At 34.1% G+C, this 23,536-nt stretch overlaps 2 protein-coding genes across 2 annotated transcripts; one reads left to right on the forward strand and one right to left on the reverse strand.

Moving 5' to 3' along the window:
• Positions 1–8,822: 8,822 nt before the first annotated feature.
• On the forward strand, positions 8,823–9,410 carry LOC136805359 (small ribosomal subunit protein uS15m-like). Its single transcript, XM_067061946.1, has one exon. It carries the CDS (start codon positions 8,823–8,825, stop codon positions 9,408–9,410), a length of 588 nt encoding a protein of 195 aa, XP_066918047.1.
• Positions 9,411–13,523: 4,113 nt separating this feature from the next.
• LOC136805331 (PRELI domain containing protein 3A-like) lies at positions 13,524–21,647 on the reverse strand. The gene is made up of 3 exons (XM_067061919.1): positions 21,453–21,647; positions 14,679–15,005; positions 13,524–14,478 (listed from the first exon to the last, which is right to left on the reverse strand). Exons 1-3 carry the CDS (start codon positions 21,482–21,484, stop codon positions 13,995–13,997), a joined length of 843 nt encoding a protein of 280 aa, XP_066918020.1. The 5' UTR covers positions 21,485–21,647; the 3' UTR covers positions 13,524–13,994.
• Between the last annotated feature and the right edge of the window lie 1,889 nt (positions 21,648–23,536).

Consider the following 23,536-nt stretch of genomic DNA (forward strand, 5'->3'; position numbering starts at 1 on the left):
AAAATAATTTCTTTGTTCTCTTTTGAAACGAGTTCGATGTTTTCATTTAAACGGTCATTAAAGTCATTACAGAGATATTTTGAATCATCAGGCGGTCGATAGAAAAAACCAACAATAAAGGATTTTGATTTTTTGACAAAAATTTCGATGTAGATATTTTCTATAGAAGCACTGTGTAAGTCTTTGCGTTCTTTATAGATGATGCCGTTTTTTATGTAAATTGCAACACCCCCTCCTTTATTTTTCCGATTTCGAGGAAAAAATGTGTAGCCTTCGATTTCAAACTGGCTCATATTACCACTGTCGTTCAGATGGGTCTCTGATAAACCAATAATATCTAGCTCCCTATTTAACTCAAGAAAAGTTTGAAAATAGTCAAACTTTCTAGGTGACTCTGGGTCCTTAGGGTCAAGGTGTGCTTCCAAGCCTCTGATATTCTGGTGTCCCATTTTCAATCCTTTTCCTACTAGCCTTCTCTTGAATTGCTCTCCTGTTAAACTAGCAGTCTTTGATTGAGGTCCAGGGCAAGTTTCAACATCTCCAGCGATCAAAAGTAGTAAATACAAAGCAAGTTTTGGTTTCAAACAAATCTCTTTGCCATTTTGAAATAAAAACAAAGTCTCGTAAACATAAGTAACACCACTCTCTTTAACAATTCCATGAGAGTAATCATAACAAACTGAATCACAATCAACAAAAGGTTTCTTGATGTTAAAAGTTATGAAAATTGATAGCACGAGCATGACCGCTCTCAACGCCGCCATTTTCAAAAGACTTTCCGATCTCGTGTTTAGTATCATTAAAGCCAAAAAACCTCAGCGGGATCAACTCGAAGAACACAAAACGAAGGCAAAAGAAGATCCAAAGTTCAAAGGTATCGTCGAACCTTAACCAAAAGACGAAGAAAAATTACAAAAAAGCTTTTACACAGTAACTTGCAAAACAGAAAGGCAAAAATCAAAGAGGAGTTGCTACAAATTGAGAAAAAGCTGCAAAAATCTTTCAAAGACTTAAAGCAATTTGCTGAAAATGAAGCAATTGAATCTATTAAAAAGAATTCCAAGTATTTCTTTGCATACGCCCGCAAGAAAGCAAAAGTAAAGACCAAAATTGGACCACTGATAGACAACAATGGAAAACTAACAGTGAAAAATAAAGAAATGGCTGACATCCTTTCGAAACAATACACTAAAGTATTCAGTCAACCTATGTCACTATGATGCTGAAACCTTTGATCCAGGAGCAACCAAAATTTCAGAGATGGTAGTTACAGAAGAAAATATAATGAAAGCCATCAATGAGCTATCTCCATCTTCAGCTGCTGGCCCAGATGGCTTCCCAGCTATATTTCTGAAGCATTGCAAAGAGGAATTAGCTTTCCCGATGTGCCTACCGCTAAACATATACATAGCTTCTTCATCATTAACGTGCGAAGTATGTGTGAAGTATCAAAGGCTTCTTCTTTTATTTCTAAATTACCTTTAATACTCAGTCCGGTCTTGGTGCTACCCAAATACTTTCTCATTGATCGTTTTGTTTGATCAAAGATATTTGTTTGCTTTTCATCAATACCACTTAAAGCAAGTTGACAAAGTTCGTCAGATAGAGAAGCATTCTCCATTAATTGTAGTGCTAAAGTCTCATCATCCAAGTCCCTACCAAGTTTTCTCAAATCAGCAACATTTTCCTCGTACTTATCGATATACATGTCAACTTCCTCTTGCTGGTTTCGTTTAGTGTTAATAAAAGCATGCCACGCTTTCTTTTTCAGTGCTAATTGGTCCTCTTTGAATCGTTCGTCTAATACCGTCAAAATCCGTTTCACTTCATCGTCTCCAAATACATCAATTTTTCGCAATTGGGCTGCTGTTATCAATTTAGCACCCAAGCCACCCATCATCATCTCCAAAACCTTCGATTGATTATTTACAAAAATGACATTGGCCTAATTTAACTTTTGATTTGATTTCTCCATTGGTTTTTTATCCTTTTATATCTTTTGTCTTTTAATCTTATCATGTACACTAATACAATAATGACCGGTAAATGAGGGCTGTACTGAGAAATATTGCCATCGGCTCACTTCTTCATCTTTCCATAATGGGATTTTAAAATTTCCTGTAGATGTTGTAACAACACATGACTTGCACCGTTTGCTGTCAAAGTTTCATGGTTAAAGTCCAATATGAAACCTCGGGCTTTCATTTCTGGTTTCGAAATAAGGAGTTAGATATCTCTGTCAACGACGTCAGCAATCATGGTAGATCTTTCCCCTAATACGTAGCAAGGGAATTCGATTTTCTCAGTTGATCTTACAGGTGGCTCACCACCAAAACGAAATACGGTACCACCTTCAAAATGTCTTATTTCAGTTTTGTCCTCATCAGACATAGCGTCAATGAAGATATCTTTCCACTGTTTTCCCATCACATTAGCAGAACAACAACTATCCAGCAGTGCTTCTTCACTGCTTCTCATATGAAATACTTCTTCGTGCTTTATAGGAATGTCACAAAAGTTCGCTTGCTCAGCTTCTGGGTTTTCGTTACCGGCAACATTGACTTGTTGTTGATTTTCGTAAGATTCAGGACAACCTACACCGTTACGGCCTGAAAAATGGAAAATGGAACCGCAAATGTTACATGTCATGGGTTACCCGTCATCATCGAGTGGATTAGTTTCTCTCTTCCTTGCTCCTCCATGTGGTCTCACATTGCCATTGAATCTAGCTCGTCGGCGGGCGTTTGATCGTTGGCGGGGAGGGAAGTTGCTGTTTCCACCTCGTTGGTGGTTTCCTCTCCCTCGACTCTCATCTGCCTCGACTACCTCCTCTTCCTCTTCCTCTTTTTCTTCCTCACGGACTACCGCTAAACATATACATAGCTTCTTCATCATTAACGTGCGAAGTATGTGTGAAGTATCAAAGGCTTCTTCTTTTATTTCTGAATTACCTTTAATACTCAGTCCGGTCTTGGTGCTACCCAAATACTTTCTCATTGATCGTTTTGTTTGATCAAAGATATTTGTTTGCTTTTCATCAATACCACTTAAAGCAAGTTGACAAAGTTCGTCAGATAGAGAAGAATTCTCCATTAATTGTAGTGCTAAAGTCTCATCATCCAAGTCCCTACCAAGTTTTCTCAAATCAGCAACATTTTCCTCGTACTTATCGATATACATGTCAACTTCCTCTTGCTGGTTTCGTTTAGTGTTAATAAAAGCATGCCACGCTTTCTTTTTCAGTGCTAATTGGTCCTCTTTAAATCGTTCGTCTAATACCGTCAAAATCCGTCTCCAAATACATCAATTTTTCGCAATTGGGCTGCTGTTATCAATTTAGCACCCAAGCCACCCATCATCATCTCCAAAACCTTCGATTGATTATTTACAAAAATGACATTGGCCTAATTTAACTTTTGATTTGATTTCTCATTTGGTTTTTTATCCTTTTATATCTTTTGTCTTTTAATCTTATCATGTACACTAATACAATAATGACCGGTAAATGAGGGATGTACTGAGAAATATTGCCATCGGGCAATATTTTCAGTACAGCCCGAAAAAACCGGTCATTATTGTATTTGTTAACCGTTTCCTTCAGCTTCGATTGATTTTTAGCGCTTTATCTAGGAAAAATAGTGCAATAAAGCGAGAAAAAAAACAAGTGAAAAGAGATCAAAAATTGTTATAATTTCTGACGTCAGAAATAAAAATTAGAGAAATGATGTCAACGCATTGTTCATTTTCCTTTGAAAAAGTGATGTCACGATGAATTTTCCTAACGACGGGCAACTCTGGACAGTATAAGCCCGTCGTCATGCGAAAAGAACCAATTGGATTGCGCAAAAAGCCGTGTAGCCCTCTTCGAAAAAGTAACCGGTTAACAAAATAACATAATGACTTACTTCAATAGGCCGAATTATGTTATTATTTTTGAAGTTGTTACCCATATGTATTATGTATATTATACATATTATACATATGTTTTGCACATTATGCATGTTATGCATACAGTATATGGCCCCCGAAACGGAGACGGCCCCCAAAACGTAGGTCGTCATTAAAATGAGGATTCTGACCTGTAGATTTATCAGAATGTTAGACGATTTTTGTTTATTTTGAAAGAATGATGGTTATACTAAAAAATGAGCATGTTTTTGATGGTTTGAGACAGATTCAAAATAACATATTTGCGTCTGAAGGAAATATTTCAACACCAAAATTGGATAGAAATTGCATATAACTCACTCTAGCTCCTTGGATATTGAAAATAAGTTATGAAAATGGGGTATAGGAAACTTTCTACGCCTAATGCCTTTCAGAAAATGCAGATACATATGTGACTTTAGAGGTTGAGTAAAAGATATAGCATCTTAAAGGTCAACCAGTATTTTGGGGCATGGAACCAGCATTGATAAAACCGGAAATATGAAGAAAAATATGAGAAACAGCAAAAAATCTTGGAATTCTATTCCTATCAGCTTGACTTAATAGTTTATAACAAAAAATTAACATTATAAGTAAAAATTTTCGCTGAATCAGCAAAAACGGCAAATTCTGTCATTTTTTTGCAAAATATAGGAGAAAAATACCTTTAAAGCTTAATATTTTCAGTTTCAGTTAAGCTTTTTTTCTAAACTTTTCACAGCATATTCCATACATGAATGGAACTATTTTCAAAAGAAATTGGTTTTCAGAAACTTGATAAAGACGTCTTTAAATCAAAATTGTCAAATTTTCAGTTTAGACTTTGCATCATCGATCGAAAATCTTGAAACTGTGAAAATTTTATCAAACAAATTTATGCCCAAACTATGGTCAAAATTTTGTATTCATATCTTAAAGATAACTCGAGAAATCGCTAAAATTACAAACCTCCGTTTTGGGGGCCATTAGAAAAAAGCTACCTATCTTTAAGCGATTGAAAAATATTGTTGAAATTGAAAATTTTGAAAAAGAACTTCCGGGAAATAAAGTAGAGATGTTAAAGTTTTTCAGGCAGCAGAAATTCTTGTAAAACCTATTTTTCTCTAGATTTGAGAGAAATTTTAAATTTGATCGACGTTTTGGGGGCCATATACTGTATACAAACCCCAGCACAAAGCTTTATTTCATACACCGTGTGTTTTCGATCACATGGTAAATATGTATCTTTGAGTATCTTTTGCATAATGCAAGGTTAATTGAAATATTTTTCAGATTCATAACTCCTGGCTTAGCAGATGACTTTCTTCATTTGCAAATTTCCGGTTATTTAGTTCTGGTCTCTCAATTATTGAGGCCCCAATTGGGGTACCCTACCATTTAGGAACACCCATCTTAGCGTGCCAATTTGAACAAAAACTATTTGGTTTTACTTGCATCCATTGAAGTAGGGAATTACTGTGGGGTTATTTTCCAATATAATTCCTATATATAATTATCTACTCAAGCTAGGCATCCTCTTATTTTTGCTAATTCATGGACCTTTGATATTTTGAGTCTACACCAGACTTTCAACACCTGCAATAATGTTTTAACTTATTTATTTTATTTCATCCTTTATGTTTAAAATCACGAAAATGTACTTGTGTATTATGTGATGATGATCCATAGAGAAATTGTTATGCAATAGACCGCCGAGTATGCCTAAAGGCGTATTGTAATAAAATAGAAACAATAGTTGTTTGGGAGAAGGCAACGACCTATTAACTCAGTTCCGCCTATTAAATTACTCCACTGGATTGGGACTAGACATTTGCGCATCCTTGCACGCTGCGAGTCCCAATCCAGGGAATCACTATACGTGTAGAAAACTCTAATGAGAGAAAAATAGATGTAGAAGAATTACATAATTCTCATTTATTGAAAGAATGCCTGAAAATAAATTATTCCTCGCTCTTTTTTGAAATATTTTCAGCAACTTGTATTTTAGTCCTTGAATCATATATTCAAGGAGTAAAAGATAACCATTGCATTATGCATTGAATTATATTATAAGCAGGGGGGTTGGAAAAAATCTCAAAATTTAATAAGCGGGGGGGGGGGTTGGAATAAAAATGTCCTGGGTGGAAAATCTTCGAAAAGGAGGCTAATACAGCAGAATTAGGGCAAAAGAGGGAACTTTTCAAAACAATTTCCCAAAAATCAATAAGCGGGGGGGGGGGTGAGAATGAGAATGTCCTGGGTGGAAAATTTTCGAAAAATTAATTAGTGGCTAATTAGCCATAGTGACTTGACGTTTGAGAGTGACTTTGAAGTCTAGTCTAGTATAGTAGTAGAAAATCTGCTTAGGTGCTTAGGGTACGGAAAGATAATGGTTAAACGCCATGATGAGGAGGATTCGTGGAACTTTGTCTTGATTTTTGAAAACTATATACAAAATGTTGTAAACACACACACACACCTTAGCTGTAATATATAAGTTAGTGGCTAATGACTATAATCGCCATATTGCTGATATCTAATATTTGTCAAATTGTTTTTTCAGAAATTAAAGAAATAATGAGTAAAAGTATTATAAGGAATGACACAAACAACAATGGGATGAAAAATGAATGCTGCATTCCAGGTTGTAAACACAAAGAAGGAATCCACAGAAGTATTTCATTTTACAATTTCCCTGACCAGGTATCTGATTTTATTGCGTATAGATGTTGGCTGAGAGAGGTAAGGAAATTCAAATCAGATTGCGGCGAAACTTTCGATCCAGTTGAAGATGTATTAATTTGTGAAAATCATTTCCGAAATGAAGATTTCTCAATTGATCTGAAGACTGGTAGGAAGCACTTGAAACATGGTTCTGTCCCTTGTTTGTTGTCCAACTACTCGAGCAATGAGAGTGATGTTGAGGTTGTAAATGTTGACCAAGAAGCAGAGACGAGGAATTTTGACAGGATTGAATACAATAGGGATGAGATTAAACCAGTGATCAAGAAAGCAGGACAATCTAAGAATTTTGAACACTATCGATTGTTACAAGAGAAAGAAGAGCAAGAAGAAAAGTTGAGACGACTTTTAGCTCAACAAGAAGAACACCGTGGACGATTTGCAAATGCAAAACAAACACAAAATAAAGTCGAATACCATAAGGAGGAGTTGAATAAACTACGACGAGCCAAACAATTATTAGAACTCGAAGAAAAACAAAGACAGTTAACAGAAGCTCAAGCTAAAATGAAGGAACGCAAGAATAAGAATGAATCACCACAAGGTAATAAACAAACAACTAGCCCTGTTGTTTGGAAACAGAAAAAGGAAAATCTGCAACAGATGCTGGAGCAGCAAAAAGAGCGACTTGCTGAAATACAAAAACAAGAATCTATGTATGGTACCAACAAGAAAAGAAAACGTCAAACAGATTCACCTACACCGAGAGATTTTGAGCAGGACAAACTACCCACTACAACAACGGCATCATCCAAGACCATTGCACAGTCAGTCATTTCATGTGGTAAATGTATCAAACTTGAAGCTGACCTTAGACTCATATCACAACAATATATAGAATTGAAAAAAGAAAATGAACAATTAAAATTTGAACTAAGACAAACTCAAAAGAAATAGGTTTTTTAAATATTGTCTTCATTTTATTTCTAGGGTAAGAATAGTTCTAAGATGTACTCAATAGGGCATATTTTGACATATTTTGGGGAACCTTCCATCCATTGTCTGCATTGAACACGTTTATGTTGTTGTTTATGTTTTACTACCTTGTAAAATTAAAGACATTACGGCTTCATTATTGGTTGAAATCAAAAAATTTCACCGGAGCATAATTCTGCTTAAATGTGTTCGGTTGGCTCTTATTTGATGAAATGATATTTGATTAAAAATGAAAGTCAAACTACCCAATGAAATCCTTAAAGTTAACTTAATGATTTATTGACTTCGATTGATCCATAATTTCATTTGGCTTCGATTGATTTCGAGTGATTCAACAATTAAATTTTTAGAATTACATTTTCTGGTTTAGAATCAGATGAATTTGCTCCAAACTTTGATTATAAACGTCAATTTTATTTATTTATTGTATGCATCATACAGCAAGTGTAAATACTTATACAAAACTAATGCAAAATCAATTTGTGGAATTTTTAAATTATTTTTATATAACCTTATTATTTGATTTTGTTGTTTTTACCAACTAACGAAGGTTATGATTTGACTTCATTATTTTTTAATTGTAAATATTGTAAAAGCGTGAAAAAAACTAAACTTATATAATGAAGCGATTTGACTTTGAGACCTTTTAAGACCGTTTCTAGTGAAAACCTGGGAACGGTTCAGTATATATTTCTTATTTTTTGATTTTCGATTTTTGATTTTTCCAAACTATGTTACCCTCTCGATATCCAGTCTTTTTGATTTTTACATAAAGCCCCGGGGGGGGGGGCACTAAAGGTAAATGACCTACCATATGTGCGGCCATTTAAAGGTATATTTTCCAAGCTTCCCAAAGTGCACTCAAAGGATGTAAAATTTAGAAAATCTGACCATGTTTTGCCTGAAAATGGTCAAAAATTTTAAAGAAAGCTCACGTTTGCAAAATTTACCCTGCACTGTAAGGGTCCGATTTCAAAGGCCTAATTTTGGGCTGCACGTATGGTCGTTTTTGAATCGAGTGCCCCCCCCCCCAGATCAAGCCTCTTTGGATGCCCGATATCTCCGCCTTACAGTCTTTTCTTGAAAAGTTTATTGCTTTATGACTTTGTTCCAAAGAAAACAACTCCCTTTCAATAAATCTTGCTTAGCTCTTTCAAATAAATTATGTATTCTCATTTGTTTTTCTTCTTTTTTCAGAAAAGTAAAAAATAAACAAAATAGTAGAATAAAAAGGTGCAATGAACACATTTGGAAACTTGCTGCGTGTTTTACCACGTGTTCCTTTGTTGCCTACCCAACGACTTCTCATCGTACCATCATCCAATCGTATTTGTGGAGCTTTAAACTCAACATGGGTACCAGACAATCTACCTAAATACCGTGATGGTTTTAACGAAATTCCGGAACTAGAAACAGCCGATCCTGTTGTCCAGAAATTATTCAGTCTCGAAATGGCGGATGGGATTGAGACACGTAAAGTATTACGAACAATTAACACTGATAAATATGAAACAAAGCTGGAGAAAAACATAGCGAATAACACTCTACATATTCGAATGTTGGTTGAACAGTTAAAACAAAACCATAAAGATAAACAAAACAAAGTCTTCTTGATTTGGGCAATTGATCAACGTAAAAAGCGATTGAGACGCTTACAGAAACTAGATATCAACAAATATAATTCTTTGATTGAAGAGTATGATATTCCTCCTCTTGAAAGTCCTCAAGATCCACAGAATAAGTACAAATTCCGTAAATTCAAGATCAATGTACCGCTGGAAAAGAAAAGAAACATTGAAGATTTCGAAAAAGATCGAAATTATTAACAGATATTTTTGTTTGGTTTTAAAATATAGAGGATGTAGATTTTTTATTTTTTTGAAAAATGAAAATCATTTTCTTTAAAGAAAGGTATTGATGTCATGACACCGAAATCCTCTTACACAGCCCTCTTCACAAGAAAACTCAAATAAAACTAAATACTCGACGTAATCTTTTGGACCTACCCCGGTGGAGGTCCTATAAATTAACCTATGTCCGTTCGTTCGTTCGTTACCAGCTTTTATCGAGATTGGCTCATTAGTTTTTTCTGATTTTTTGCACAAAGATGCATAACTATAAACCCTCGAATGTGAGGGAGCCCGATTTTCGAAAAAAAAAATTTTTAGGCAAATTTGGGCCAAAAAACGGCTAAAAAACAGGTTTTTTGGACTTTGTGAAAAATTGGATCTTGAATTTTTTCTTATTTTTTGTATGAAAGTAGGGTGCCATCATAGGTGAAAGATGGCTGAAGCAGATTTTTGCAAAACAATTTTATTAGCTCCAAAAACGCATGTTTATCTATAAGAATCAATATTAATAAGCATACATCAATGTTCTTAGTCAAATTACTAAATATTTTTATGAGATAGATGTTTTTTTTTTCTCGTGAGGGCTTACTTTTAAAGAATATATGTGTTTAGACATGAACCTTTGGTTTCTTGGCGTCTTTTTGTAGAAAAACTGGCCCAATTCAATATTTTTTTATAAGCACATTATCAATTACTTAGGTATTAGCTTTTCTCGAGATTGCCTGTTTCATTCTTTATTATTTTTTGCACAAAGATGCGTAATTATAAACCCTCGAATGCGACGGAGCCCAATTTTCGAAAAAAAATGTTTTTGGGCCAAAAAACGGCTAAAAAGTTTTTTGGACTTTAAAAAATTGGATCATTAATTTTTTCTAATTTTTTTGAATGAAAATAGGTAAAAGATGGCTCAAGCAGATTTTTGTAAAAAACGAATTTTTCAGCTCAAAAAACGCATCTTATCTATAAGAATCACTATTACATCAGCTTACATCAATGTTCTTAGCCTAATTATATGGTTGATTACATTTAGCTTAGATTTGTAAAGGACGAGCGGGGCGATAAATCCGTAATAGCCCAGCTTTTTTTGTAATCGCCCTGATATAAACAAAAATTTCTATTGGTTGAAAGAAAAGTATCGTACGATATTTTGATTGGTTAACAAAATATCGTACGAAATTTTTAAGCCAATCAAAAAAGAGTGTCAGTTGAATGTTTTTTTATAGTTTCGAATGTTTTTATAAGTTTCGAAAAGAATAGCGATTGAGTGTTCTTCAATTCTTTTTTTGACCATATAATTAACGCGGAATAACATGGTATTCTCGGGTGATTTTAGTTTAATAACCCCTCGTTTCATTGAAAACACTTCAAAATAGCCCTCACTACGTTCGAGCTATTTTGAAATGTTTTCAATGAACCTCGGGGTTATTAATCCCAAATCACCCTCTAAACCATGTTATTACTAGTACTCAATATTTTGATGAGATCGATGTTTTTTTTGCTCACGAAGTCTTGAATATGAAAGAATATTTATAGAGCATGAAATTTTGGTTTCTAAACGGTTTTTTATAAGAAACAAACGACTAATTTTAATAGATCGTCACTATTAGTGTTCTGATTGATTGTTTAATGGTCCCGCTCACGTATATATCAATTATATATATGTGTTAAATGCATAACCAGGTAGGTCCATAAAAGTATCACTTGTTATATCTCGTAATTTTCAATTATTTTTCGCAAATAATTTTAGGGGGAATAAGGGAAATCTCCAAACGCCTTGCCAGTCCCTTAGTTTGCTTTGAAGTCTGGGGCTCAGATTGCTCTTAATTTGTTCCTAGGTTTTGACCAATTTTCAGCCTCGTGTTTTTATAAAATTGTTCTCATTAGGAAGCGTGTAATGTTTTTCTACATTATTTGAGCATTTTACATTGCTGCATATTTCATGTAAATTGGCATGAAAAAAGTTTTCACTTGTTTTTGGTGGATTATTTTTCGCATGGACTTTTTTCCGCAATCAAATTTTTTTGCGTGGACCAAATTTCGAGAATCGACCTCTATTTTACCTAAATTCTTTCATTTTCCTAGGGGTTTTGGCAAGAATTTGGAGTTAAATTTTTTCGCGAGAACTAGTTTTCACGAAAATAGTCAAAATTTCGCGAAAATCGTGAACATTTATATATTTACATTTTATATATATTTACACAACTAGGGTATTTAAGGGAGTAGAATGGCCGATTTTTATTACACACTTGACGCTTTCTGATTCAATTTTCAAGGGATATGGGAAGTTTATCGAATGAGGGAGCCAGTGGCTTTAACATTAGCGAATAATATGAAGTGAGCGTATCGACTAGTAAAATTTCGAATAAGAGAGTGTCAACTGTATATCTAACGTGATTTATTGAGCTCTTGAAATAATATTTTTTTACTGAAAATTGACGTCATCGTAATATGCTCCAAAAAAATGCTCTAAAATGTTTTCGATTTGATTGCAGGTTTCTTCTGGTGGTTTTAGGACCCAAAAAAGGACCCATATCCCCAATTTCAGCCACATACTGTACAATTTTTCCAAGGTTAGGACAGTGCCTTTTCGAGCTACTTTTAATAACTGGCTTCTCCTTACAAGGATGCCCGGATTTGTATTGACCGGTCTAGGAGTTGTCTCGTTAGAACCGTTGTAGTTTACAGGTATAGCGCTGATAAACAGTCTTTTGGATCAAGTGCGCTATCCGATGTGAACCACTAGGTAACAATGCCAGCGCACTCTCCCTACATTCACGGTGTATTTCGGATTGATAACTACTACACTACTGCGCCTTTTTGAAAAAAAAAGCCTTTCCAAAAAACTTCGATTAATGATTCATGATTAGACTAATTTTTTAATGAATTTTGTCATCTTGGGTAGGTCAAAATTCTCAGTTTTTTAAACATAACTTTTGATTGAATGTACCGATTTTTAATCTTAGGCTTTCCTCTATAGAATAAAAAAAGAATCAACAAAAAAATCTTTAACCGTAAGCCTACGATATCTTGACAAACCTTCTTACTTTTTTCTGGTGAACCCGGAAGAATATAAGCATCATTCAAGCATTTTTCAGCATTGTCCATTTCTCGATCGAAGCATCTTCGAGCCCGTTTATGGATTTTTGTATGCTTATAAAAAAGCATGTATTTGTTTCGTTATCTCGTGTTATGACAAAATCTTGGCTGAAATGATATTAACTGAATTTCTATTGTTCTATCAAGGATTTATTATACACTGGATATACAATTACCTGATTTTTGCTGATTTCTCATGTTCTAGCCATTGAGTTTAAAGCCCGAAGAGCTAGAGTAGAATCTCTAACCTTTCTCAGGCAAGAAAAAGTGAAGCCTTAAAAAATGCGCCGTATTTTTGACGACAGATTGAATCTAGCAATTCCTTTGTTTACGATTGATATTTTTTTCGAAATTTAGCGGTAAATTTTAGTTTCAATCTGTCATTAGTGAAAAAAACCAGGCGAGCCGCTAAAGGCCGCGCAACTTTGGTAGGATTTGTTAAAATAACCAATTTTTTTTCGGACACTTTGGTGTGATTTTCGGACAAATACGACGGGTGAAAAATTGAGAAAAAGCTTGAGAAAACAGAGACCTGTTGTATATTTTTGGAAAGCTCTCAAAGAATTAAGATTAGTGATATATTGCGAGTATAGGTGATTTCTTTACCTAACTCGAGATATTAATCCCTAAGAACAGTGTTTTTCAGTGTTTTTCAGCCAGAAACAGCTGTTTTGTCCAGTTTTTGCGCTTTCGGAAGCTCAATATCTCTAGTTAGGTAAAGAAATCACCTATACTCGCAATATATCACTTATCTTAATTTTTTGAGAGCTTTCCAAAAATATACAACATATCTCCAAACCACGATAAAAGATAATTAGCAGTAGAATAAATGATAATTTCCCAACGGATTTGAAGGTCCTACATGTACATGTGAGCTGATTGATGTGACTCAATCAGAGCTGATTACATATAACCTTTGCATAGAAGGATAAACTCATAATCATAATATAATATGATCCTAATGAATAAGGTAATAAAATTAAACATGATAGATTATTGATCTTACTTTTTTTTTTAGTTCTGTGTCTAAGGGTTTTATTACACAGTGCTTACTCTACAACATAATAATTTTGGAAATGTTATGTAATAAATAGTATTAAAAGTTAAAAAACATCACTGTGAAACTCGAATCAATTGATCTAATAAGAGTTATGTTGCATAATTTATGATAAACAATTTATATTTTTCTGTTTTTATTTGAAATATTGTGTAACATTTTATGACAGATAGCTGTATGTAAATGCCCATGGTGGGATATTAAACTGTCCAAGTGCCAAGGTTATCTGTTCACACTTTGCTAGTATTTTTGAATTTTCCCAGATTTCTCCAAGGGTAAAGCCAGCCTTTGTATCAAAGCTACATCTAATAAATAATCCATTTATTCACCGAATACTAAGGAACAATGCCATTTCTCCAACTCATTCAAACCATCAAAATATCCTAATTATATAAGTGTTTAAAGTATCATTTTACTCCAATACCAGCATTTTTAACGGCATCAGTTAAATTAATTTTCCTCTGCGATTCAACAACACCAGCATTAGTATCAATATGTCCAACGCGTACAGTTATCTGGTCAAGTTCAGTTGATAAACGTTCTACAAGTTGGTGAAATTCCTCACTCAAATAACTAGAAAATTTGCTGAGTTCCGTGTTTATCAAATCAGTAGCATTGTCTAAGTCCTTGGTTAGAGCTTGTAATTTTTCAGTGACGTGAAATTCGTTATCTAATTTAGTGGTAGCACTATCAACGTCTAATTTCAATTCACAAAGTTCTTCTTTGACGGTATCAAGTATGTTCTCTATTTTGATTTTGTTAACGACTTGTTCAATAGCGGTACGTCCTTTGACAGAATTGACATCATAGTTTGAAACGACTAGGTCTTCGAAATAGCCAGAGAATGAAATTCCTTGTACACTGATCTTTGCATCTTGAGTTAAACATGTTCTAAAAAGTTAAGAGATAAGGGATAAAAAAAACATGACTCCTGATCAATCCAATATTAGCGCTTCCTTTCTAGCTTCAATTTTACTGTTTGCAAATAGGTCAAGCAAGCTTTACAGTAGGAACCCCATATTTCCTGGTTACATAATTAAGAGCTTTCTAGCACGTTAAATAAAGCATTTAACAAAATAAAAAATACTTACGTATTAGGATTTTCTTTGTCTTTTTGATAAACAAGTGTCTCCTCAACAGCTAAGATTCCCAAAAATGTATAATTGACCATCTTCAATGTCATTTTCTGTTCTTTAAGGTCAACCTCTGAGTGTTCAACTGCGTAACACATTTCAGGCAGTCCCAAAACTGTTGCTAGGAGAGCAGGGAAGTTCCAATGTGACCCAAATATCCTAGTTGTTGACAGTTTTCCATCTTCAGAAACCTTCCTGTCCAGCACATCGATTGCAGTGACGTTGGTGTTGTGTTCATTTGGGTACTTTTTCCAGGCTGCCTCTGTTACATTTTTCCATGGGTGGCTATAATTATAAATTAAGATAAAAACCATTAATAAAAAAACTTTAGTTAACCTGTTTTTAGAAAGTTTACAAACATTAAACAAGGAGATTTGAGCTTAACAAAATAATTCATACAATAAATGCTGATAAATGATACCAAACTTTGCAGAAGTTTTTTAAATTTTGTTTTCTACATCTTCACTGCCTTTGGGGACCAACAGAGGTGTGCAATTTGATTGTTTACACAATCAACCCTAAATCAGGGATTTTTCTAAGCACTTTGAACTAGGGCCATTTTCATAAATCTAGATTGAGTATATCTGAAAGGGTATCTGCTTCTTTAAACCCCCTGTGGGTCCAGGGCACCAAAGCTCTGGCGGGGGCTGGTGGGGGTTTAGAGGGCAAAGCTCCAGAAAAATTCTGAATATGCAGATAACAAATTACTTTAGTATAAATTACTTCTGCGGTGAAATGACGTAAATTTCAAATCAAAACATTGATCTGAACACCAAAAAAACATAAAAAAATACTAAAAATGCTTCCCAAACATTGTGCCTTGCTTGGAAAAATTGCAGAGCTCCTAAAATTTATAATTCAAACCCTGAGCCAGCTCATAGGCAGATGGAATTTAATGTTATGTTTACCATAAGCTGCACGCATGTTCAAAAACCTGTCTTGCTTTTTTTGTTTTACTGTAGTGTTAAAAGATATGAAATCAAAAAAAAATAATGATGATAGCTTTAGCTTAGGTCTGGAGTCTAGGAGTCATTTAAAGGCCTAATCTCCATACATAAAGTTAGGTGTGTGTTTTAAAATGATGAATAATGACAACTCGCCCGCATCGAATTCGGAAAGTGGATCTTACAGTAAACTTGAAATCCAATTCCATCGGCCTTAGCGGCAGTCATTTGTTTCCATGTGGGTCAAGAATTTTCTGGTGCTGTAACTCAGCGCTAAGTTGTGTTTTCACCTTGATGTTGGAGCCTATCAATAATTTTGGAAAGAAAAGATTTTTTTTACCTGTTTCTCTGAAAATTTCTGATTGATTTAAAAAAAAGAATGATCAGATTTGGTTGATCAACAAAGGTAAGTAATAATGGGCCATTCCAGAAAATTTTTGTTACCAAAATTCATTTTTTAATTTTTTCTAGCATCGGAACTAATTTTCCTTTTCGAGTGGTGGTCGGAAATTCAGATAAAAATCTATGTACTTTGGCAAAATGCATTAGAAATTCCACTCTTTTTTGCCTTTTTTAATTCAACTGCCTTGCAAATTCATACATTTACTTCTCTCTCCTTGGAAATTTCGAATTTTGGTGAAAACTTTTGCCCTTGGAAATCCTGTGTTGTCCGCCCCCTGTAACAGACAAATTCTGGAATGGCCCAATGCATTGAAGTTCATTTTTGTAAATTCTTCCTTGTTTGGCTAAAGAAATCTTGACCTTGACAAGTGCGTACCGTGAAGTCGGGTAACTTGCATCAGCGGAGGCAAACATGCATAGCCATCAAATGACTGACCAAGCCAATCAAAGCAGCAAAATTTCCAAAAAAATGGACAGATCTACTCTATCATTTTTGTTTTGATTAAAGTTTGTATTTAAATGACCAGACAGGCAGTATAGACCTAACTCTTCATACAAAAATTACGGGAAACGCATGTTTGGACTTTGTACCCTATGCTGCACTCAAGCACTTAAGCCAAAGTCCCGCAAAGGCGGGACAAAAATCAGTTTTTTGAAGTTTGCAAAAAAACGCCACATAGAAGATCTTTCAAATTCAGTATGTGAATAAAGCAGTAAAAAATACAACTTTTCTATTTTTCCTTTTTTTTGCAAAAGTTCTAAAAATGAAAATAAAGGGATAATGATGATTGAATACTATCCATTGATGTCCTGCGGCACTATCGTAAAGCTAGATTCGCTTCGCGTACTCTTCGCTTGAGAAAATGATTGACAGATTGAAGTTTTCAACCGCGCAGGAGTTCGCGGAGTGTTCTCGGCTCAATCCTCGGACCACGCTAAAAATGGTAGACTGAGCTGTGATAAATCATTTCGATGGAAGTTGTTGGAATGTTTACAAGGCTCTTGACAGAAAATCGTTTGTTTTATTGTCAATGATGACAGTGCGGTTATTAATTTTGTTAGATCTGACAAATTGATGTTTGTAAGTGCACTTTATAGTTTTGATTCCCATTGAAGAATCATATTCTGGTTTTCATGTTATTAGATGCTGTTTTAGAGCTTTAGGTCTACACTGACAGGGGCAAAATTATTTTAAAGGGAACCAAAAAGTGCATTTGAGAGCTGAAAATTTTTTTTCAGTAAACATTTTCAAATTTATATATATCATTTCTCATAGTATCCTAAACTCATTTGCAGTTGTTTTAGAGCTACAGCACTTCTGAAACTTGATTTTGCCATTTTTCAGGCTAAAAAGCCTTGAAATTAAAGCTTTTTAGCCTAAAAAACAGCCAAAGCCTTATCACAAAAAATACAATGAATGCTGCAGTTTTAGTTATTCTAAATCCAACATAGGCCAACAATTGATCAAGAAAACTCATTTACAGCATGTTTGGCCTTCCCTGGATTGAACGATTGAGGATTTTATTTTCTAAAAATCTTGGTTACGGAATGACGGAAAAATTAAAAATGCTGTAAAGTTTTAAGGAAACATTTTTAGAGTAAAATATTTGGCAAGTTTCTACCTCTTACTGAGTACTTTCAAACCAGGCATAAATTAATTGCCATTGGGGGAAGACTGGTTTTTAATTGAGAAATCATTTTTGGTTACGGAATGACGGAAAATTATCTTACTTTACTGAAATAAAAATTATGAAATTTTCACTTAACCTTATCACCTCAAACATTTTTCAAGCTGATACAGTAACTTTGTATCAAAATCTAAGCATTTGATCCATCTTGAAAACCTTTCCATTAACCCTCTATAGGGTTCTAAAGTTGAATAAGATTTTTACAGCCGATTCTGTTTCATATCGTGTGTACCGCATTCATGATAAATTTAAAAAATTGGTTGAGTGTTACCAAAAATCTTTTTGATTTTCTCAAAGTGTTATTGTTGCTATGGCTAAAAATCATGACTTTGATAGCATAATCATCAGTCAGTGTCAATTTATTAACCACTTTAACAATGCAAAATTTTGGGTGACACTCTGTTTCATGGAAAAAATCAGCAGTTTTTGAGCTTTAAAATGCCATAACTTTAGTTTCGCTTGTGCTACAACAGACTTGTGTGAGCTCTCATTTTTCAGCATTTTTTATTGTGCATCCTCTGAAATTAAAATCATTCAATGACAATCTCCACTTTATGCATGATATTAGGGAGGGGACTTAAAAAAAGAAAATTAGAAAGAATTTAGTGGCATATGTACAAAAGCTGCCAAATTATATAAAAAGAAGAAAAAAATCAAAATTTTTGACCGGGGACCCTTTTCAGGGTCCCCCCGGCCCCATTTCTGCGGGGTACTCAGCGCGACCTCGGACCAAAAATAGCCTAACACCAACTTTCTTAAAACATAGTCATGTGGCATATCAAATTATCAGAAATTCTATGCTGATTCCAAAAAACATTAGTAGTAGGGGTCAGAAATAAAGCTAAAAAAAGTTATGACCATATCTTGGACCAGATTTTGAGTAAATTGCATAATTCGCAAGAAATTCGAATAGAATCTTCATTATGACTAACATTTCATGTAGTTAGTAGTTAAACTGTGACAAAATTCTGGTTTATTGAATGTAACTGTTTTCATGATATGAAGACATTTTCAGGTTTATTTAAGTTTTCTTTAGAGAGAAGGATTATGAATGTGAAGCTGAGGTACTTTGTATTGAACAAGAGCAAAATATATTTTATGAAGCCAGAAATTGTGATATTAAAACATTATTTATTAAATAATTATGAATTATTGAATAAAAAGAAGCACTTCAAAAAAACAGATGATTTTTAAAGCAAATAGGTTAATGAATTGTATGACATTATTGGAAAGATTTCTCTTTGATTATTGAATAGTCCATTGCTAGGGCAAATTCTCTCCTGGGACTGACAGTGATATCCAATTCAATTCTTTGCAATTTTTGTTTAGGTATACAAGTTGAGTTCAATCCATAGACCATGATGGCACCTTTAAAGTTTACATTTTATTTGAAAAGGCATTGTAGGGTACAGTCATTGATTGGTACTAAATTTAATTTAAAAGTTCAAAAGAAAGGGTAAGGCTACAAGAAACAACCTGGATGTAAAAATGTGGCAAAATGACCGGACATTTTACAATAACAAAGAACAAATGCCAGTAGAAGGGTTTTGTACCAATTTCACTGATAGACTCTCTTTTTTTAACTTTCCAATTCCCTGAGGATGCTCTTAAGACTTGCCATTGAGATAGATATATTTTCATTTTTGTAATTTTTACGTAGAATTTGCGAGATTAGGCTTAATTGTCTTATGCAAATACATAACTAGAACTAGAACTAGATACTGGTAGCTGATCTGGTGCCTTCAAAATATATTTTTAACCCATTTTGATAACCCACCCCCTTGATTATTCAACCTCTTGCCATTCTGCCTCCTCATTCTGCATCCTGCAAATGTAAACTTTAAAGGTGCCATAAATCATGGTCTATGGATTAAACTCAACTTGTATACCTAAACAATTGAATAGCATACCGTAGCGAATCTAAAAGTAGACATTGATTTTTCTGTTTGACCGAAATTCAATCCTGTCAACCTTTGCGTTTATTATGCTTACACGCAAATTACACTCAATTACAAAGAAAAAGTAAGAACTTTCACGACTTTTGAATTAAAACAAAAAAGGATTGTGGGATTGAATTTCGGTCAAATGAGAGAAGTAATAATCGTGACGTTTGCACGACGAAGCGCTATTGAATATCACTGTCAGTTCGAAGAGAATTTGCCCTAGCAGTTGACTATTCAATAATCAAAAAGAAATCTTGCCAATAATGTCAAACAATTCTTTAAGCTGTATTTCTCAAACTTAGGCCAGTAATCATCTGGATTCTTCGTAGTGCTTCTTTTTTTCAATGATTCATAACTATTTATATATTATTTTAATTATTTATAAAATTGTAATAATAATCTTTTGATATCGTGCTCCAGTGTTCAAAAGTTCTTTGGATAAACATTGCAAAAAATCCATTTCAATACAACACCCTTTGCAACAGTTTTTTCAAAATTCTTATTCTTTCCTGTATTGACCATCTTAGTGGTGAATAGATATTCCAACGCTTTCTTGGCATTTGATAGAACATCCAAAGGTTATCTTTCCAACATCTCAAAATTAACACAGGTATTACAATCTTTACATTTATCTGTCCACTCATGATGTGGCAGTTTGTGATGCTCTTTGCAATTGAAAACTTTTTATTTCTCTGTGTTTGTTTTGATTTTTTACTTGGCAATTTCTGGCTTGATAAAATATCTTTTGCTCTTGTTCGAAGTACCTCAGCTTCACCATCCTTGTCTACATTCATAATCCTTTTCTCCAAAGAAAACTGAAAATGTCTTCATATCATGAAAACAGTTACATTCAATAAACCAGAATTTTGTCAAAGTTTAACTACTAACTACATGAAATGTTAGTCATAATCAAGATTCTATTCGAATTTCTTGCGAATTACGCAATTTACTCAAAATCTGGTCCAAGATATGGTCATAACTTTTTTTAGCTTTATTTCTGACCCCTACTACTAATGTTTTTTGGAATCAGCATAAAATTTCTGATAATTTGATATGCCACATGACTATGTTTTGAGAAAGTTGGTGTTAGGCTATTATTGGTCCGGGGGTGCGCTGGGTACCCCGCAGAAATGGGGCCCGGGGGGACCCTGAAAAGGGTCCCCGGTCAAAATTTTTGATTTTTTTCTTCTTTTTATATAATTTGGCAGCTTTTGTACATATGCCACTAATTGTTTTTTTCTAAGTCCCCTCCCTAATGATATCCTTTTGAAATCAAGGTGGTCTCTGGTTCCCTTTAAAATAATTTTGCCCACAGGTCATTCATTTGAAGCCTATGTATGTTTGCCTCCACTGCTGTGCACTGAGGCAAGTTTCCCGACAACCCTATACCGTAACTTGGTCTAATGTCGCGTTGACGACACCCCTCCTCTAATTCCAACACCCTTTTTATCATCTGAAATTGATAAAGGATGAAACTGTTTTATTTTGCTTAGTGGTCAGAGAGGAATAATCCTTTTTCAATCAGCGATTCAAGCTTTCCATATTATTCCTGTCAAGGGTGTCGGAATTAGATAAGGGATGTCGATATTAGACCAACTTCCGGTAGCCATTTACCCGTTTTTGCATTCTAGCCAGCATTATTTTATAGCTTGCAGACCAGAAGAGTTTAACCCAATCAAAAATAAACGGCAAAAGAAACAAACTTTTCAATACGAAAGGGTTCTGTTGAGTTTGTGTAAAATGTAAAATATTTACCTGAATATATGTTCTTTTGTCCAAAGTTTCATTTTGTCTAAAGTTCTGTGTCTAAGATGTAATATGTGATAATCTAAAATGTTTGGAAAGTTTCTGAAGATGAATTTTTACTGTCGAAGTGAACACATTTTCGTAGGTTATGCAAATTCCATGTGCGGACTTTGACCTTCTTTGGAGGCTCCGGAAAGAAACTGTGAATTCAAAGTCCGAAAGTTACGTAATTCGTACTTAAAGCCCGTTTACACGTTAAAATAAGATAGGTGTGTTTCTCGGTGTGTACGGGGGTATGAACAAAATTTGTCTGAAAATTCAGCTAATCTCCGAGCAGATTCTGATTACTCCTAATCTCGTTACAGATCATCCATTCTGCGCGGTGCGCATACACGCTCTCTGCTCTAAATTTAATATCTAAAGGGATTAAAGGAATAGTGTATTGCTACAGTTGAACTCGGCAGCAAAGAAACTCGCTCATGTTTTTCCCGCAAAAAGTAAAACTTCCCGAGTGAGTATTTCCCGTCAAGGGCGCGAGAAAACCGAACGAGATTCTAGTCTTGCTCAAAAAACGAGCTAGAAGAAAATGGCGACTGGAAAATTTTTATTGAGAAAAACTGTAATGTTTACGAGATCTTCATTGATCATTTTGTGGCTGAGCAGTGTTAATATTAACTGAAATAGGTCATATTATTATTGAACTATCATTATGGAAAGTTTCAAAGCATATTTTTCAGTGATGCTCGAGATTCAGCTGGATATGATTTTTAATGTGAAACTTTTAAGTGTCAAGCAAATAGGTAAAGCACCAAAATCATAAAGTGTTTTTTTCAACTATCTTTGTGTTTCAATGTTTATTTTTCTATGATGCTGAAGATACAAGAAGATATTTAATATCAAGGTTGAATTCTTTTGCTAACCAATTTATACAGAACTATCTCTTCTCTTGCTTCTTTCAGTTAAATAACAATGTAGTCAATTTTGAACACTCAAGAGGAGAAAGAGATTTCTATTTTCTCTCGAAAGTGTGCATATGGATCTGAGAAGTGAAATGAAACTCATCAACAAGACAGAAAGACTTGTTCATCTCTCGAAAGTGTGCATTTATGGATCTGAGAAGTGAATGAAACTCATCAAGACAAGAAAGCCTTGTTCAAAGAAGATTTTCATGGTTCGTAATTCAAAATATGGGACATTTTTGTTCATCCAATGACTTGAAAAATCAACTCTGGAGACTGTAGTTTACATAACTTCAGAATACTTCGATATAATCATGGAACGTGGATATTATTTTCTCGATAAAAGCACTGTATCATGAGATTTTGCACGAACCAAATAAAATGAAGTGAAAAGTAACTCTACGATGAATGAAAGACTCTGTCTGGTTCTGAGCATCATATTATTATTGTACTGATTTGGAATTTTATGAAATAATGTTGAGGAAGTAGCAGTAGGACACATTATTGATTTGATTAAATTTAAAATCCTGTGACTATCATTGAAAATTAAGATCAAACCATCGATCAAGGGACTTTGTCTAATTGTGCTTCTGGCATGGTTCGACTCTGAAGCTACATATCTCTGCACCCTTTTTGAAAGTCCTCGTATATGCTATGATTTGGGAACAGTTGAACGTATTTTTCATCAGTTTGTTTCGTGATGGATGGACATAGCTGCATTTTTTACAGTGGTATGGATATGCTGTTGTAAGAAGAACTGTTTACATTTTATTTACGTTGTTAACTTGAGTGAATGTGGAATATTGTGACTGATGTTGTATGAAGTGATGATAAATACATATACTCAATAATAAAATTTTAAGATATTAAACACATTTTCTGCTAAAAAAAAGAAGTATTTTTTCACCAACAGTTTTCCCTATGAAGTGCTACTGTGTGAAAAATTCTGAGGGTGCTTTAATTGAGAATTTTTTTTTGAATGGAAAGAAATATTTTGGAAGGCAATTTCAAAGAGGAGGTCATATTATTATTCAAATACTTTTGCATCACTCTTGATAAAAGTGAAGCCATAAAGAATTTGTAAATACTTTATATAGTTTTCAAAATCCAAATGTATATACAGGAATTTCGTAA

The sequence above is a fragment of the Clytia hemisphaerica genome, unplaced genomic scaffold, assembly GCF_902728285.1.
Source record: "Clytia hemisphaerica strain Z4C2 unplaced genomic scaffold, Clytia hemisphaerica genome assembly, whole genome shotgun sequence".
In the NCBI taxonomy this organism is placed as follows: Eukaryota; Metazoa; Cnidaria; class Hydrozoa; order Leptothecata; family Clytiidae; genus Clytia; species Clytia hemisphaerica.

Coding starts and splice junctions, on each gene's coding strand:
- LOC136805359 (XM_067061946.1), top strand. CDS start 8,823: ATGAACACATTTGGAAACTTGCTGCGTGTTTTACCACGTGTTCCTTTG.
- LOC136805331 (XM_067061919.1), bottom strand. CDS start 21,484: ATGAAACTTTGGACAAAAGAACATATATTCAG. Junction 15,006..21,452: donor ACAAAAGAACATATATTCAG/GTAAATATTTTA, acceptor TTATAATTATAG/CCACCCATGGAAAAATGTAA. Junction 14,479..14,678: donor GACAAAGAAAATCCTAATAC/GTAAGTATTTTT, acceptor TTAACTTTTTAG/AACATGTTTAACTCAAGATG.